At 36.5% G+C, this 19,398-nt stretch overlaps 1 protein-coding gene across 1 annotated transcript in view; it reads left to right on the top strand.

Moving 5' to 3' along the window:
- The window catches only part of ABCA12 (ATP binding cassette subfamily A member 12), a 181,102-nt gene that overhangs the window by 92,094 nt on the left and 69,610 nt on the right, over window positions 1-19,398 (top strand). The window contains exons 9-15 of the mRNA XM_043577737.1: window positions 1,015-1,090; window positions 4,959-5,077; window positions 6,177-6,283; window positions 12,537-12,793; window positions 12,896-13,008; window positions 14,219-14,343; window positions 16,191-16,364. Of these exons, the coding sequence (XP_043433672.1) occupies window positions 1,015-1,090; window positions 4,959-5,077; window positions 6,177-6,283; window positions 12,537-12,793; window positions 12,896-13,008; window positions 14,219-14,343; window positions 16,191-16,364 (971 nt within the window). The remainder of the gene's footprint in view (window positions 1-1,014; window positions 1,091-4,958; window positions 5,078-6,176; window positions 6,284-12,536; window positions 12,794-12,895; window positions 13,009-14,218; window positions 14,344-16,190; window positions 16,365-19,398) is intronic.

The following is a 19,398-nucleotide window of genomic DNA, read 5'->3' as shown; positions in this document are numbered from 1 at the left end:
AGTATGGATGATTGCAAACATTTGCAGTAGGACCTTTATAGAAGGCTTTAGGACACACTAACTAGGGACAGTGAGAGAACTATCAATGCTTGCTAGTAATAAAATATCTGACTGAAAGAGATTAGATCAGTGTTAAAAAATACCAGCACTGAAATATACTGGATTATAAGGAGTAAGTAGTGTCTCCAGAGAAGATGGAAAGACTTGATACCTTTTCCCTAAAGGGGCTGAATGAAAGCCTTGGATTTGTGATTTTTATTATGCAGTAGCCATTAAAAGTACTCTCATGTTCAATTTTTCATGTGAATTCTGTTGCACACTTATTCTTTTTATGATACAGTGTTATGTGGCAAGCGGAATCAGAGACCTATTTAACTTTGAGGGGCAATTCACAGTGTTGAATTAGACCTTCCCATATGGTTTCCATTAGTTAGCGATTGCCTCCCACACTTTGAACCTTCATATTATTTGAGACCACTCAGAATGGTTCTGTTAATATGAGCCAATTTGCATTCACAGCTGCATTCAGTTGAAATCAGTGGCTGCTTTTTGAAAGATGGAAAATATAGATTAGTGATAGCAGATGTTTCCTAAGGCTACATTCTTGACAACTGAAAGCAAAAAAATCCAGTGACCTGTAAGACTGAAATTGGCCTCATTTGATTAACAAATCACGTGGTAGACAATGTGCATTATAGTATTCAAGAGTCATCTATGCATACAGCTTTTAGGATAAAATAATGTTTTGACAAATGGAAGAAGGAGTTCTTAGAGATGCATGTGCTTGACCATTAGGGTTTTCTGATTAGCAGGCATCTATTACCTATAAATATCCTGAATGTCTCCAACAAAAAGAGCATAGACATCTTTTGTAAAACTCTTTGGAGAAAAATTCTGCAGATTTTTCTGTATTTTCTTCCCATTTATTTGACCTGTGATGATGTTTTGCTAAGAAAAATACTTCCTTGAAGCAAGCATGTTAAGTGTTCACCTATATAAATGTCATTTCTTTAGGTGGCTCTGGCAACACAACACATGTGTGGAGTGAGGAAGATGGGCAGTTATTATCCCCAAGCAGCCTGGCTGCACAGTAAGTCTTTCTTTGCTTTTGGTCTGTTGGTTTGTTTCTAAGTTGGTAGGTAACTTGTCTGAATAAGCAATCAACACAAGTTATAAACGTAATTCTTTTATCAATTTGTAAGACTTTGAAACAGAAAAATTCACTATTGACTGACCAAAGAAAAGGACACAGTTGGAAATACAGTAAAGTCAAGACTTATTTTCTCATATTATCCAGTGACCCTTGGGTAATGCGGCATGAGCATCTCCTGTTCAGTTGTAACAGTGTGTCCTGTCTGAACTGGTTGCCTTATGTTTCTGAGGAAAATCTAGATAGAGGTCCAGTTTCCAGCTTCTTTAAGGTCTTTCATTATGGAAGACAGATAAGCATCCAATTTTTCATATCATGATGTATTCTGGTTTTGAAAAATCACAGTATTTCTCATGCCAGTCAAGGTAATACAAAATTGGTTTGCTTCCCTAGCATTGCATAGGTAAAACTGTTTATAGATAATATAATTTTGTACTCTTATTGGGGCATGTAAATATGTTGTCTCAGAAATAGGCAGTGGAAATGACAGCAGCCTTGGCTTCTAAAGACCATTAATGTAAACAGTGCCCTGAAGTAACTGTAATAATCATGATAGAAAATGCACGCGGTTGCCTGTAGAAGCTGACTGAAGTAAATTCCTATAGCTCAAGGCAAATTTAGGGATTAGATGGCCTGTTATATAAAGGTTGTTTTGGCCTGATAAATTATACTATTGAAATTGTTTGACTTTAGTCCCAAAGGATATATTTCTGTGCTGATGGAAATTTGTACAAATAAAATCAAATAGTAGGACTTATTTTTAGCCATTTTTTTTTCTAAAATAGGATCTATGCAGTTGTTTATAAACTTTCTATCATTTAACAAGAAGCTGTCAACTCTGGGTAAATTCTAGGGAAATCCCTTCTATAAACAACCAACTCCTATTTCTGCTCCCACCGTTCTCCTCCTCTACAGTGGCTGAACCTAGTGCTCCTTCCGGAGCAGTCAAGCAGCCTTGGGCAGTTTCCCCCTGGCTAGACCACCGTGTTCCAAATAGGCAGGTCTTTGAAACACATTCCCTATATAGCCATCAAAAATAAATTTCTTAAAACCTTTGAACTGAGACAACTGGATGCTTATTGTTGAAACCAGGTACCTTTCTCAGAGCCTTGAGGCATCCATAGCATTGATGATGCTAGCACTTCAGACCACAAATTCCACAGTGTAGTTGTTGATAGCTAGCTGACAGTTTATTAGGAAGAATTCAATACTTTTATTTATTTATTTTTTCAACGTTTTTTTATTTATTTTTGGGACAGAGAGAGACAGAGCATGAACGGGGGAGGGGCAGAGAGAGAGGGAGACACAGATCAAAAACAGGCTCCAGGCTCTGAGCCATCAGCCCAGAGCCCGACGTGGGGCTCGAACCCACGGACCGCGAGATCGTGACCTGGCTGAAGTCGGGCGCTTAACCGACTGCGCCACCCAGGCAACCCTAGAATTCAATACTTTTAACATGGCTCTTGTTGAGATTGATGAAGTTAAGGGAGTTCTTATCTTTGGACTTCCTTTCCATTCCCACTTTAAAATAATCACAGAGTGGCAATGTTTGGCATAAAAGTTGTTTTAGTCAAGAATTTTCTAAAGAAGGCTGCTTGAAATATCTCTCCCTCATAACTCTTCTCCATCTTGATTAATTTTGTTCTAAGTTTATTATTTGTATCATTCTGTGTGTGTGTGCATATATGCATCCTCACTCATGCACACACATAAACTCATCTTTTACCGCAAACATTCTTGGAAAGTAGGTAGGATTATGTACAAAAGACACATAAATGGTTTATAAGAATAATTGGATGTTTATGCTAAAGCAGTGGCACGTAGATGTGGAATCTTAATTTGGGGAGTATATTAAATCCAATTATCAAAATCTTGGAAATCAAATGTTCTTTCTGAAACTAAGAGAAATGGCTTAGATGATATTTCAAGGTCCGTTTTCGTGCAACATTCTTCTACTTCTTCTATTTTAAGCTTGAAAATTCACCATGCGAATCCCTTGTGTCATTCCATCCTAGAAGGTTAAACCGATATTTTGCTATTGAGCACTGTACTAGGATGCAAATGGCTCAGTGCTGTACTAAGTACTACAGAGAAAAAGACAAACACAAAAGAAAGACAGTATTGGCAGGAGAGAGTCTGGCCAGGGAAATGCCTAAGAAAAAGCAAGAGGGCTTGGAAATGGTTACTTTTTCTTTTTTTTTTTTTTTTTATGTGGAGGCTGTCAGCTGTATTTAAATGGAGGTTAGCTATCTGACCAATTAACTCTGCTCTGACTGCCAAATTAGAGACTTTTCTTGCCATAGATTTTTTTCTTTTTCTTTTTTAGTTGTTTTTTTTTAATATTTATTTTTGAGAGAGAGAGGGAGAGAGACAGTGAGTGGGGGAGGGGCAGAGAGAGAAGGAGATGCAGAATCCAAAGAAGGCTCCAGGCTCTGAGCTGTCAGTATAGAGCCCGACACAAGGCTCAAACTCACGAACCTGAGATCATGACTTGAGCCAAAGTCAGACACTTAACTGACTGAGCCACCCAGGTGCTCTTGTTTTTTTTTTCTTTTTAAAGTTCTTCCAGGATCTGGTTGTATTAACCCACATCTAAATATCCTAAGAGTGCTTTAATGTTAATGAATACATTTTCTTATATGTTTCTAGCTACACCAGGATGTCTCTTCCATTAGTATTTGAATAAAATCTAAATTAAACATCTGACAGAACTAGTTAATTTGTATATTGTGCAGTTTGATGCAAAGCAGATGGTCCCCAAATCAGCTGTTGACATTTATTCTATCTCTCCTGTACATAAAATTCAATCGGAGACACTAAGGGAAGACGTTACAAAACAAATAGAGAGGCAGCCTAAGAGTTGAAGTGGCTGGGCATATGCAACACACACATACTTACTCACGTGAACCTATGCCTCAGAAATCTTAGGCTGTCTTCTCATATGCTAGTCACGGTGAAAGAAAACCTGAAAGTGGTTAATTTGAAAACACGGAATTGGTTGTTTAAAGGAAAACAAAAGGAACTTACATTGTTGTTAGATTCCCCTATTTTTAAAATCACAACTAAATAAATTTAAATTTATTTGAAGAATGTTATAGGTGGATGGGATTAGCAGATCAATTCAGCCCTCTACCTCTCATTTGACAAGAGAAGAAACTGAGACCCAGAGGGGGGTTGGCAGACTTAAAGGTGGGGGTGAGAAAAAGGAAAAGAAAATCTACAAGACTCACTGGTTGTACTTACATTGAAAATTATTCATTGTTAATAAAAAAGGAAGAAAAGAAAAGAAAAATTATTCATTGTTTATCTGAAATTCAGGTTTAAGTAGGAGTCCTATACTTCATCTGACAACTCTAGCCCAGTAATTTTTTTCTTTCATATGAATGTGCCTAGAAATAATCTTAAGATCACTAATCATTGGATATTAAAATAATTAAATATAATGGTAATGCCCATGGAGAGGTAAATGCTCAGAGGATGAAGAACCAGTGTGTACTTAGGTTGTATGAAGGAAGATATTCTACTTCATAGTGTTTTAATGCCCAAGTCAGCCACTGCGCAAGTCAACCACTGTCCAAGTCCACCACTGCCCAAGTCAACCACTGCCCAAGTCAGCCACTGCCCAAATCAACCGCTGCCCAAGTTAGCCACTGCCCAAGTCAACCACTGCCCAAGTCAACCAATGCCCAAGTCAACCAATGCCCAAGTCATCCATTGCCAAATAACCAACAGCTTAAATGACCTCAACAAAATAGCTTTGTTCTATTTTTATGTGACTTAATTTATATATTCTTTTCTAATTCTATAGGCTTCTAATACTGGAAAATTTTGAAGATGCTCTCTTAAATATATCAGCAGATAGTCCTTATATTCCTTACTTGGCATGTGTGAGAAATGTCACTGACAATTTGGCCAGAGGATCACAAGGTAATACTCTTCTTAGTAGTCAAAATGCTGCTTATGGTTCTAATTCTATTATAAAGTAGTATTTTAAGACATTTGCTTAAAAAATAGAGAAAAAAGCTTTTAAAAGATCTTAGTTTCCATATGAATGAGTTTCAGTTTGGTAGTTTGATATATAAAGGGAATATCTAATTGTATTATTAATACAATATCTAATTATATTATTAATACATATTATTAATACGTTATTACTTTTGTTCCTGCTGCTAGTACCACCTGGCTTCCTGGACAGACTTTAATGTATGATGGCCATGTAACAGAGAGTATGACAATGTCCACCCAGACATACTTGCCAAGTTTCTAGAATTATTAGTAGTTCACCTAACCCTTCATGGCGTTTTTTGTGCCCTTAGTAGTCTTAGTTATCAAAAAATAATGAGAAATGATAATATTGACTTCTAAAAGCAGGTGTAAATTACATAAAGGATTTTTTTGTGGCAGACTGGTTTTACTTCCCACCCTTACACACTGTATTTTCGATTTTCTGCCTACATAGACAACCATGAAGATGACATTTAATCAAATATTTCTTTTCCTTTTTAAAGAAAAATATCAATTTTCTCACATTTTTCTAGAGATATGTATGCATTCACTTTCCCCACACCAAAATAGTTTTTTGAGACCTAATGCTAGGCAAATAGCGTAACAAGTATTTAAGTGTGGTCTTTGTTTACTAGCCATGAGTTAATCAAGGTGGGAAGGGCATGTCTGTGTCACAGTGATTATACAATCTATTCTCCCCCAAACACTTCAACTTAACAGTATGTCCAAAAGTCAGAAATAAAAGCATACTCAGTTCACAAGAGCCAAAAGTGCGTAGCACCTTTGCTAGAAATATTTTTGTCTCTAAGCAGAGTATCTATGAATATTTTAAAAATAATGAACTCTGTAGTCTGCATGGTTCAAGGAAAGGTTAAATTTTCACTTGTCTTATATTTAGATTGAATGAGGCCATTATCTTAGAAAAAACTTGGCAATAAATTAGGATAAAGGTGTTTTTCAAATGGGTTTTCTAAATGACCTTGCAGTTCACATAAGGTAACTCTTCTCTCTTCCTTTACAGAAAATTTAAGACTCCTGCAGTCCATAATTTCATTTAAAAAATCTTTTCTTCAAAATGGTTTTTATGAGGATTACTTGTCTTCAGTTCCTGAAGTCGTGAAATCAAAAGTAAGCCATGAAAGAAAAATAAATAAATAAACCTCTACATTTCCTGTAATACTCTGGCAAGATGTATTTTCAGTTTAAAGTTTTTTTTTTTTTAAGTTTATTTATTCATTTTGAAAGAAAGAGATCGTGAGCAGGGGAGAGGCGGAGAGAGAGAGGGAGAGAGAAAATCCCAAGCAGGCTCCCTGCTGTCAGTATAGAGCCCAATGACACGGGGCTCAAACTCATGAACCGTGAGATCATGATGTGAGCTGAAATCAAAAGTCGGAAACTTAACTGACTAAGCCACCTACGTGCCCCAAGATGTATTTTCAGTTAAAATTTTAAATCTGTATGTTCATAAATATTGGTCCTATTTTGACTAGATTAATGCTAGAAAAGGGGCACAAAAGTGTTTTTGTGCTATAAAATGGCATTTTGTTTTTAATTAACAGATATCTCTGAGTGAAATGACCCATAAGAGCCTAATTACAGTATTCACATACATAAAGGAATGACTAATAATATAGCTATCTCACATTAAGCTTCATAATTTCAAAAAAATATTCAAAATATAATTTCTAACTTGAGATGTCCTCAGTTTTTAAAACTATGAAAGTTGATTTTAAAAGCTGATGTTTAGACTTAGCAGTGTGCAGAAATCTCAGAAGTAGACTAACCTTATTTTTATTGTCATCAAAAGCAGAAACCAATAAATCACATTAAGATGTATGATATTTAGGGCTCCTGAGTGGCTCAGTCAGTTAAGCGCCTGACTCTTGATTTTGGTTCAGGTCATGATCTCACAGTTAATGAGTTGAAGCCCCACATCAGGCCCCCCGCTGACAGTGCAGAGTCTGTTTGGGATTCTCTCTCTCCCTTTCTCTCTGTCCCTCCCCTGCCCTCTCTCTCTCTCAAAAATAAATAAACTTAAAAAAAGATGTATGATATTAAACAAAGGGGGAAGGCAACAGAAAAAAAAATTGTAATCTCTGAAGTTTCAGTTGGTTCATGTTTATCTATCATTCTTTGCCTAGCTCATGCATATACTATATAAGTTATCATGATATTCACTTCATTTCTTAAATAACCCTATTAAAATTTGAAAACAGTTTTCCTAGTAAGAACAGCAGTTTAATTGAATTTATGTAGGCAGGGATAAAGCAAAATTAGAACTGGTTTATTCAGGGCAAGCAAGATGACTTTCTGTATAGTCAACATGGTCTAATTAAGCAAGCATCCAAAACATATGTCCATGTGTATTACAAGTAAGTATGCTAGTTAGATTACATACATTTTTTCCTAGTCTTCTACACAAATCAAAATTTCTAATGTACTTAATTTAGCACTATCTTAATTTGTTTGTGCAAATGAGAAGGAAGTTATGCATTCATCTGGAAAATTCCTACTCATCCTTCAAGGACAAGTTTAAATGTCACTTCTACAATATTAAAGTATTGCCTTTCTCCCTGTTGCCCAACCAAGATAATGGCTTTGTGTGCACATAATATTTATCCATTCATTCATTCTATTCATCATCTGTGGTCCCATAACACTAATCTGTTTATTTAAAAGACATAATCTCTAACCCCAAAGTCCTTATAGCAATCCAGGGTAGCAGATGGAAAAGCAGACCAATAATTATAACATAGTGAGATAAGTGTTGTGGTATGTGGATGGACAGGAGTCTGTGTAGGGAGGTGGGATATTTAACTCTGATTATAGGGGATGGAGGTGAGGAGAAGACATTTCATAGAGGAGATAATGCTTACTTTTGCAGGCTGTGTAGGACTAGGTTACAGTCCTACATGCCAGACATAGAGCCCTGCATTTGTTAAGACAGATGTATGATCCTGAAGACAGATACAGGTTATCTGTAGTCATGTGTCCAGCTGGAGCAGAAGGAAAGGCGGCTCCAGAGAGACTGGGCCCGGATCCCAAAGGCCTCTTTTGACTTAGTCAAGGAGTTTGAATCTGATCTGGAAAGTTGTGCATTTGAAGATGAAATTTGCATTTTAGAAAGAGATCTATCTAGGAAAATTATGGAAGTCAGGTTGGAGGAAAGCCAAGTAGGTGATTTTTGCAGTAACCTAAGCAGAAAGTGAAGCCCTGCACTATGTCAGTGGCAGAGAATAAAAGGAAGAGACAGTTTCAAGAGTGTTATGGGAAGTTAGGTGACACAACATGGCAGCCAGTGAGGTGTGAGGCATAAGAAAGAGGAGTCTGATAACAGATTTCTGGCTATTGGAACTTATTACTTCACATTATAATTTGTTGTATAAATAAGGTCCATTTCCATCGCTTTAGAGTGTGAACTCTGATAAAATTATGCGTTCTACATCTCTAAAGCCCCACATCAAGCACATAGTAGATGCTTAAGACAACTCATGGATGTATGAACAAATGAGGGTGCTAAAGTAGAGCCCTGGTGATGTAAAGAGTTCTGGTGATGAAACTGTGTTACCAGGACAGTTATTCATTGTAGTTCTCAACTTGGAAAGTAACCGGTCAGCACAAAATATACAGCAGGGAAATTGAAACAACACATTCTCAATCATTTACACTAATGGAATGGGAAATAGATGTAAGAATAATTTAAAACAGCATCCACATTTTGGATATACTGCTCCTCTTGAGGGTTACATTATAAAAAATGTTCTAGAAGCCACAGATGTGGAAATAAACTGCAATCCTGTCTCTTGGGTAGAAAATCCATTGTCATTTACAGCAAGCATGGCTGCTATCTGCAATTGACAGAATCCATACATTCCAAGACTACAAGCTCTGTCAGGAACATTGCTAACATCCCTTCCTATGGTATTCTCAGCACCTGGCATATAGTCTGACATGGGGAAAATATTCAGTACATATAACTGAAAGAATGAAGACAAATTCCTACAGATGATTTAAATTCCCTGCTTTGCCTTCTCTGGTAATTAGTATCTTAATTGTGACAGTCAAGGCCTACCCATTCCAAAACTTTATTCATGATATTTCTAAGAAGGTTTAGACCCTCCAAAATGTCAAATGCCTGCCATTCAAAGGTGACTTTTTCTTCTGTTCCTACCCCTCTTTTCTAGCCCTAACATTGCACTCTTCTTGAGCTTTTGTGTTTTCTACTCCTTTCATTGTGGAGAGGTTAACTTCCTGGTTGGGGAACTATACGTAAAGTGGATATTCTGCCCATGTTGGGCAGAAATGTGGGCAACACAATATTTTTGTTGTAACATCTTTAAATTTTTAAATAGGTTCCTTTTCCCCTGCATTTACTTGCCAAGGGCCCAGGAGCATTGCTGTTTTATCCTTTTTATGCCTATGATATTTTGAAGTCTTATTTAAATGTAGCTTACATTTCTGACTCAGATGCATTTGGGGACCATGGCCCTGGGGAATTCAGTCACAGCTGGACCTGGAGTTAGTTATGGCTCATTGTTAAAGTTTAGATCTGAGCACTTACTCACTTTGTGGACCAGGGTCATGACAAAGGAGAGAAGGACTGTATATGAGGCGCTGACAACCTACATTCTAGATTTGACACATACTTTTGAAGAGAGGATTTTAATTCTCTGAATTTATGATTGACTATTAATGATCCATGAAGCTTCTAAATGTTTAATGCATGTATTGCTTTTAGAAGAAAGTAGTAAATAATGACAAATACTAAATGACCGTTGGGTTATTCTTGATAGATGTGCCCCACAATGCATTCCACATCATTGACCCTGAATTAAATTCTTATTTCAGAGAACCAATTTTATTTCAGTAGCATGGTTAGATTTCCGATTTCTCCTTCATTAACTTATATCTTATCAAACCAAGATTACACTGTATAGACTTTTATGGGTTTCTCATACATGTATGTTAAACTTGCAACTAAAAAATATATTTGGTCTCTACTAAGTAAAAATCATTCACATTTACTATGCCCTCAAAGCTCGATTGAAACAAATATATTGGGCTACCGGTATTTATCCTTTTTTTAAGAAATCATTAAAACTCAGAGTAACTGGGTGGTTAGTTGGTTAAACATCCGACTGTTGATTTTGGCTCAGGTCATGATCTCATGGTTCAGACTCTGAGCTGACAGTGTGGAGCCTGCTTGGGATTCTAAATCTCTCTCTCTCTCTCTCCCTCTCTCTCTCTCTCGCTCCCCCCCCCCCCCATTCACACTCTCTGTCTCTCTCAATATAAATAAATAAACTTTATTTTTAAAAAATCACTAAAAGCCATTGGAGTACATGTTAGGGAGGCTTGGTTTTATTTATTAAAAGGTTAATCATGTCCAGTATTTGGAAAGAAAGGGTAGAGTGGCAAACATGTAGTTACAGCTGGTAAAACAATTGGGCCTGTAATGGAAATTTTCTCATAGCAATAAGACAAGTGAGTAGAAGTTTAATATGCATGAGGCCATTTTAGATAGTTCTAAGCCAGGAGTCAATTAGAATATTAAATACAGTAAAAAATAGACCAATGATATTTACTATCTAGGATGATCAGTGTTTAATTACTACTGCCTACATGCAGTTACTATAAATCTTTCATCTAAGACATCATTGTATCTTTCCCATTTGATATATGGAAAGAAACATCCCTAAACATTTGCCTGTATCATAAAATATTTCATTTCTATCAAAATGCAACTTCTAATTGAAAATTGAGTTGCAGTGAATGACATATATATTTGCTTCTTGAGATGTTGCTCCAAATTATTCAGCCTCTTAAAAGGAATAGCTCCAGGGTAGTTTCCAAGCACGACAGAACTTTCCAGCACTTTCACAGAACAAAGGCATACAGTTTCCCTCAGTAGGTAAGAGGGCAGACAATAATGTCCAAAACACCGCAGACACTTCTGAAAAACCAAGTGTATTCCCATCCATATTTTAAATGCAGTCTTATTGAAATGCATGTGATTCACATGCTGTACTTTGTAAAAGGCTGTTTTCTTGTCAATTAAAATTTTTTTAATTGTGGTAAAACACACGTAAAATAAACTTTACTACCGTAACCATTTTCAACTGTACAGCTCGGTCTTCTTAAATACATCCATGTTATTCTGCAACCAATCTCTAGAACTCTTTCAATCTTGTAATACTGAAACCTTATGCCATTACAATAACTCCTGTGCCTCTCTCCCCCCCATTCTGCTTTCTGCCACTATAAATGTGATTACTCTATATACCTCATTTAAGTGACCTCATCCAGTATTTGTCTTTTCGTGACTGGCTTCTTTCACACAGCACAATTTCCTCAAAAGCCATCCATGTTGTCGCATATGTCAGAATTTCTTTCCTTTTGAAGGCTGAATAATAATATCCCATAGTATGTATGTACTACCATGTGTTTATCCATTCATCTGTCAGAGGATACTTGGGTTGTTTCCATCTCTTGGTTTTTGTGAATAATGACACGGGCATGTAAGTATTTGTTTGAAACCTAGCTTTCAATACTTTTGTGTATATACACAGAAGTGGGATTGCTGGATCATATGGTAATTCTATTTTCATTTTTGAGGAAACTCCATTCTGTGGCTGCATCATTTTATATTCCCACCAACAGTGCACGAGGGGTCTAATTTCTCCATATCCTTCCCAGCACTTACAATTTTCTTTCTTTCCTTTTTACTTATAGTAGTTATCCTAATGCGTATGAGGAAAAGACCCTTTTTGAAGTTCCAAGCCAAACCTGCTTTGCTCTCTGCTTTTCCACATGACTTAAAATACAAAGTAAAATATAAATTAGTTTAAGTATTTGTGATTTCAGTGAGATAAAACTGAACTACATCTTTTTAACCTTTGAATCTACAAGGTATGAGTACAGTTGGGAAATACAGGCCTATCAGGTCCAAAAGTTTTATAAAATTCTTAAGAAAATAATAAATCTAGGGGCACCTGGACTACTTATTCGGTTGAGTGTCTGACTTCAGCTCAGGCCATGATCTCACAGTTTGTGAGTTCAAGCCCCGAGTCGGGCTCTGTGCTGACAGCTCGGAGCCTGGAGCCTGCTTCGGATTCTGTGTCTCCCTCTCTCGCTGTCCCTCCCCGACTCTCTCTCTCTCTCTCTCTAAAATAAACAAACATTAAAAAATAATAATAATAATAAACCTCAAATGACAGGAAATAATGCTCTGTGGTAAAACTTGCCAAATGCTAACTAAATAAACACATATGCACAGTGTTGTTTTTTTGAAGTAAATCAATGTTGGTTGGCTATTTTCAACTACCAAATATTTATAATAATGTAACCAATCTACTTCTCACTTCTTTTCTCTTCTGGAAAGCTGTCTCAACTTCGAAACTTGACCGAACTTCTTTGTGAATCTGAAACCTTCAGTTCAATAGAGAGAATGTGCCAGCTCTCCGATATGAACTTTGGGAACCTATGTGAAGAAAGTGCGTTTCATGTGCAGCTCCTTGAAGCAGCAGAGATTGGCACCGAAATAGCAACCAACTTACTGTACCGTGACAATATTCTATCTAAGAAACTGAGGGATTTGCTTACTGGGGATCCAAGCAAAATTAATTTAAATATGGATTGGTAAGTATCTGCACTGCCTTTTTCTTTGGTGAAAGAAATCCCTTCTCAAATAATTATGGATATGCTTAGATTGATTTTATCTTCTCTTCTGCTTTGTTTCAGGTTTCTAGAACAGGCATTGCAAATGAATTACTTGGAAAATATCACACAGTTAATGCCGACCATAGAAGCCATGATGCATGTCAATAACAGCGCAGACGCTTCTGAAAAAAGAGGTGTTTCCCCATCCGTATTTTAAGTGCTGTCTTATAAGAATGCATGTGATTCTCATGCTGCAGTTTAAGAAAGGCTTTTTTGAAGTTCCCAACCAAACATACTTTGTATCTGCCCTCACACATGAGAAATATGAAGCTTTCAAATATGGTTACTTGTCTAAAATAAACACACAGAAAGCCAGCAGAGGATGAAATAGGGAAATTTGGTTTCATAGCAAAAAGATCTTCAAAATTTTAACTAGTTAAACCATTCACCTTTTATTTCTCTGATATATTAAAGTGCATTAGCTAGGATGGAATTTATTTACTTCTGGGAAAATAATCTGATTTAAAAAATAAAAAAGATGCGCTGCTGTCTATAGAAATCTCAATTCAGAACCTTCTATTAGTATTCTGAGCATGATGCATCGTGCAATACGTTTCTTCTTTGCATAATACCTCAATACTGAAAAGAAAGGCATTCAGAGTTTTGGACAACAGGCAGCCACAAAATTGGAAGGGCACTAAGTCCAAAAATAAAGAGGGTATATTTGCATAAGGGAAACTTCATAAAGAAATCAAAGGATATTTGCAGAATGGAGATTATAATCTAACATAAAGCCAAAATATTATTTGTTATGCATTAAATGACCCAGATATGAAATAATTATAATCACTGTCCTAAAAAAGTTTGAAGTTAAAAATATTCTATTTAAAAGTGAGGTAATGATTATTAAATCTCCTTTATAAATTCTAGTGTGCTGGGCAAAGTTAAGGAAAAATGCCTGGCAGTGTTATGTTATAGATTTAGCAGACCTGTCCTAAGTTGACAGTATTATATGATCTGAGGTTAAAAAGCATTTTGAATTTGTGTGATGTTTTAAATCAAATGGAGGGATGTATATTTAGTGCATTATGTGATCAAAGTCTGTGAGGAAATCATTTTTTTTTTTGAATCAACCTTGTGTTGTAGACACCTAAGGAAAATTTATAACCCAGAGCAATCTGTTACCTTGGGTCAATGATTTCATAGTAGGAACAAGTCTAAATCAGAAATAGATCCTAAAGATGCAGAGTTTGCCAAGACTGGGAGACATCTGTTCCTGACACAAGGCATATACGTTGAATGTATGTTTTAGTCTAGAAGGTTTCTTTAACGTTAGTATAATGACTTAAAAAGAATTACATTGCAACCAACATATGAGGTTGTTTTGTTGTTGTTTCCTTGTAGGTCAGTTAATAGAAATGTTTAAAAATGTTGAGTTGCTGAAAGAAGAACTGAGGAGAACAACAGGAATGTCCAGTAGGAGTGTGGACAGCCTGCTGGCCATTCCTATCCCTGATAGCAGAGCTGAGGTAAGGTGCAATAGATCTGTGCTTCCAGCCAGATTTTACAAGTTTAAATGATGTTTAGTATCTGTAAGCACTTCTCAGTAAAACATGGAGAAGTTGCATGCAAATCTGGTGATTTTTCCATGCGAATGATAAAATTAGGGTCCAAATTCCTAAGTGGAGTTAGAAGAAAAATCCTGAAGCAAGACGATTATCACTGTCTTGTCTTTTCTGTCTAGTCTTCCTTTTCCTTCCTCTTCCTGTCTTTGTCTTCTCCCTTTCCTTGCACCTAGATGGTCTTCTTAAATAAGTGGTGCCATCAATAATTCTTCATATTTCCTATCACAATCATGTTTTCTGAGATAAATTTGCACAGTCTATTATGAGGACATCAAAGTCAGATTTCAGTAATCTAATTGGGAGAAAAAACCACCAGACCATTTACAGTTTGTTGAAATGAATACTCATCTTTGGTTTTTAAGAGTCACAAGCAAGACAAGGCATAGTATGTAAAACAGATAGAATCCGGAGAACTCTGGGCAAGTTTGTAGGTATAGGAAAGATGTTTTGGTGTGAAAATGAATAATGTCATTTCCTCATAGGCTGATAATAGGGTTTTCCACTTGAACTGTCTTTTCTTTTATCCCTTTTCCAAGTCCATTGTCTGAAAATGTCATAGAAATTTTCCGAAAGAACTGCAGAGCTTAAGGCCACATCCATTCAGAACTTACGTGTGACAGAGTGTGTCATTCTAAGCACAGTGCAGCTATTCTCCCATATTGGATAAAGTTTGTGGAAAGCCTTTAAGACTGCTTTTGGGAAATATGTAGGTTTGCTTGTGTCCTCTTCATTGGTTCCCTCATACAAAAATTAAAACCGCTTTGCCTTCCCTTTTTTTCTCTTGTTCTATCAAATAGTAGTTCATTGACCTTTTCTCTTTGATCTCACCTTTTGCTCATTTTATCCTAAGATCTAATTTCAGCAATCAATGTGTTTGGCTTCTGAAGAGCAGGTTCATTTTAGTAAACAAAAATATGTAAATGGGGAGTATACATTCTTATTACTTTCAATAGGAAAGAGAGAAAAGTTCCAACAATTTTTTTTTAATGTTTATTTTGAGAGGGGGAAGAGGGACAGAAAGAGAGGGAGCGAGAATCCCAAGCAGAGTCCAATGCAGGATGCGAACTCACAAACCGTGAAATCATGACCTGAGCTAAAATCAAGAGTTGGATGCTTAACTAACTGACCCACCCAGGTGCCCCTCAACAATCTTAAATTTTGTAAACTTTTCTCTTGATTTCAACTCAATGGCAATAGAGATGACTTCTGTCTTCTCATATTCATGCCTCACTTTTCACACACCATTACTGTCCAGGACAGTTGATTCATATTATTATCCAATTCTAGGTGTTTTTTTTCTTTGCCCTTTATCTCTTGATGGAGATACCTTGAGATTATTATATAAGATTATAACTTCAAATAATTTTAAAAATGAAATGCAATTTGAATAAACTAAGTAAATTTTATAGGGAAAATGAGTCTTAAGCTAATATTTTTCCCAAACTTAACTCCAGATCAATTCTTGGTACCATCATTCAACCAGTTGTTCAAATGAGAAATCTCAGAATCATCACAGACACTTCTTTGACTCTTTTTCTCAATCTTGTTTCTTAAGCTTTCCACTGGACAATGAGCTGTCTATAGTTTTATTGGTGGTGATTAGTGGTTTAAATGGAAAAAAAATTTTTTTATTTGGAGGACAATTTTATCATATTTTTAAGTGAAGTCTAAGAGTAAAGAAAAACCTTTATGTTAAGAGCTAGCTCTCAAAGGATTCACAGCTAAAATATTTTTCTTCCTCCAACTTGCAGATTATTTCTCATGTGTTCTGGTTGCATTCTTGTGATGCTAATATGACCTATTCCAAAATGGAGGATGTGATGAAGGAGTTCTGCAACCTGTCTGTTCCAGAAAGATCCCGTCAGTCTTACCTCATTGGACTCACCCTTCTGCACTACTTGGACATTTACAACTTCACATACAAGGCAAGTTTCTGTTGATGAAATATTTTATATTCACAGTTTAGAATAAAAATATTTGATTACATGAGTATGCTCTCTGATACTCTAATGAATAAGATCCATTTATACAGCTTTTGGAATTATAACTTTATTTTAGAGCTAAATAGGACCTTAGAGATCATATACTGCATATTTGCACATTTTATAAATGGGGAAATTAATATTATTGCCTTATTAACTCTCAGTTTGTATATCCAAGACCAGGTATTAAATTTAATATATATTATACTAAAGTATGAGATACAAATGTGTGTGTGTGTATATTTTTTTTACAGTGAACAAGCATTAATTTGGTAGAATAATAAAGATTAAAGCAAATTTTTTAAGAAAGTGGAGATTTTTTTGGTGTTAAAAATTTGTATGTGTTTTTTCCATCAATTTAGAAAGAGGCTACTGTTACTCAGGCAGTAGAATAAAATAAATGGATCATTATCAGAACTTAGAAAAGTCAGCAATGACTTCATCTTACAATAAGTGCATGCTTTATAAGTGCTTATGTAACACCAAACTGAAAGAAAAATATAAACATAAGAAAATTAAACATCTATGTTCACCCACTTCTATATTAGATCAAATATATTTACATATTATTGAAAATATTGCAAAAAGTGTTTTTCTCTTTACAGTAAGAAGAACCAGAAGCAATTTGGGTGACATATGTTGTTGAGACATTATAGAAAAGGGGATGAAAATGTTTTAGGACTAGTTATCAGTAATCCTGTTCTGGATTATCATTTTCCATACCTATCTTTCTGTGGTGGCCTCTTTTTTTTTTTTCAATGTTTATTTATTTTATTTTTTATTTTTTTAATTTTTTTTTTCAACGTTTATTTATTTTTGGGACAGAGAGAGACAGAGCATGAACGGGGGAGGGGCAGAGAGAGGGAGACACAGAATCGGAAACAGGCTCCAGGCTCTGAGCCATCAGCCCAGAGCCTGACGCGGGGCTCGAACTCCCAGACCGCGAGATCGTGACCTGGCTGAAGTCGGACGCTCAACCGACTGCGCCACCCAGGCGCCCCAATGTTTATTTATTTTAGAGAGAGAGAGAGTGTGTGTGCGTGAGTAAGGGATGGGCAGAGACAGAGAGGGAGACACAGAATCTGAAGCAGGCTCTAGGCTCTGAGCTGTCAGCACAGAGACCCATGTGGGGCTTTAACTCACAAACCATGAGATCATGACCCGAACCAAAGTCGGACGCTTAAACAACTGAGCCACCCAGGCACCCCTTCTGTGCTGGCCTCTTAACTGGGACTCCCTGCCTCCACACTTGTAACCTCCCCAATGCTACCCTTCCCTACCATTCTTAAACAGCCAGAGTGATCATTTTAAAACTTAAGTGACATTATGCCACCCCTCTGCTCATCACCTTCCAGTGGCTCCCCATTCTATTCAGGTAACCCCCCCAGATCCTACAGGATCCCCATAATCTGCAAACCCCCTTCCCATCTGTGAAATTCTCTTTCCTCCATGGTATCTCCTTGGGCCCATAGCTGCTATGTGGAACCACCCAATACTTCAAATGCCAGGAATAGTGCCAGGCCCATAAAGGCACTCAGCAAATACCCAGTAATTATACAAATGGTTATGTTCTGTAAACTATGACTTCAAATGCCTATGAAGTGAAATTATTAATTCTGTTCATCTCAAATTTTATTTTTTAATTTTTTTCATCTAAAATTTTAATTCTTATTTTATAATGCCTCTGCAGAACAGATACCAAACCAAACATTTTTCATTGAGTCTAGTAGTTAAATATGTACCTTTGACAAACAGAAGACCATTCCTACCTCTTTCAGGTGTTGCAAAGAAAAATAATGAAAAATTACTCATCGTTAGTCCATTTATTTCACATCAGTGTAAGAATGCCAAGAATTTGGGTAGCACTGGAAGAAAAACTGAAATGTTGATTTCAATTTAGAAAAAAACATGACTGTAATTAATAGCTGTGCTAATGAGGTATCTGTGTCTTCAAGATATCTCTCCAACTGCATCTTGTTCTCATAATGGTGGTCTTTGACTATCTTGGGTGTGTCAAGAACTGTCCCTCCTCATGGACCTCACACATCTTTCCCTCTACCTGTAACCTTCCTCTGCTTATTCTTTCTCTGGTTTGTTCTTTCTCTCCATTGCAGGGCCATATTGGAAAGAAAGGTCTTTTTTGATTCTTAGCTAAACTCCCTGTACCCCCTCATATTCCCCCAGTCTTTCGTCTATTGATTTGTTTGATATCTATTAGACCAAAGCCCCTTGAGTGGAGGGATGATGTCAGTTTGTGTACCACCCAATATACCCATCACCTCACCCATGCTGGGAGCATAGCAGACACTCAATCAAAGTTTGTTGGTGAAATGAATCAGAGGATGAAGTTACTTTAAAATTTTAAAGCATTTCCAGTATTACTTCATGCATCAGAAGAGCTTTATGGGATTGTGATAAAACCTGATAAATCACATGAGTTTTTTGACAGGGTTTTTCTGATTTTAAGGATAATATTATATGATTTTTGAGCAACAGCATACATGAAGAATTGTGTAATTGACATTTGCCTTTATGACTTCTAAAATCATTTATTTTAGGCAACTTTATTGAGGTATAATTTATGTACCATAAAATTCACTTATTTGAAGTGTCCAATTCAATGATTGTGCAACCATTACCACAAAATAATTTTACCTTATTTTATTTTTTCAAAGTTCATTTATTTATTTTGAGAGAGAGAGAGAGAGCATGCATGCATGAGCAGGGGAGGGGCAGAGAGAGAGAGGGAGGGAGAGAATCCCAAGCAGGCTTTGCTCCATCTGTTCAGAGCCTGACACGGGGCTCAGTCTCAGGAACTGTGAGATCATGACCTGAGCCAAAAGCAAGAGTTGGGCACTCAACCGACTGAGCCACCCTGGCACCCCTACCACATAATTTTAGAATACTTCCGTCAACCCCAGAAAGAAACTTTGTGTCTATATGTAGTCACTTCTCATTCTGACCTCTAGCCCAGGCA

The sequence above is a fragment of the Prionailurus bengalensis genome, chromosome C1 (genome assembly GCF_016509475.1).
Source record: "Prionailurus bengalensis isolate Pbe53 chromosome C1, Fcat_Pben_1.1_paternal_pri, whole genome shotgun sequence".
Classification (NCBI taxonomy): Eukaryota; Metazoa; Chordata; class Mammalia; order Carnivora; family Felidae; genus Prionailurus; species Prionailurus bengalensis.
Note: the sequence above shows the minus strand (reverse complement) of the source record. Positions and strands in the feature narration are given on the sequence as shown.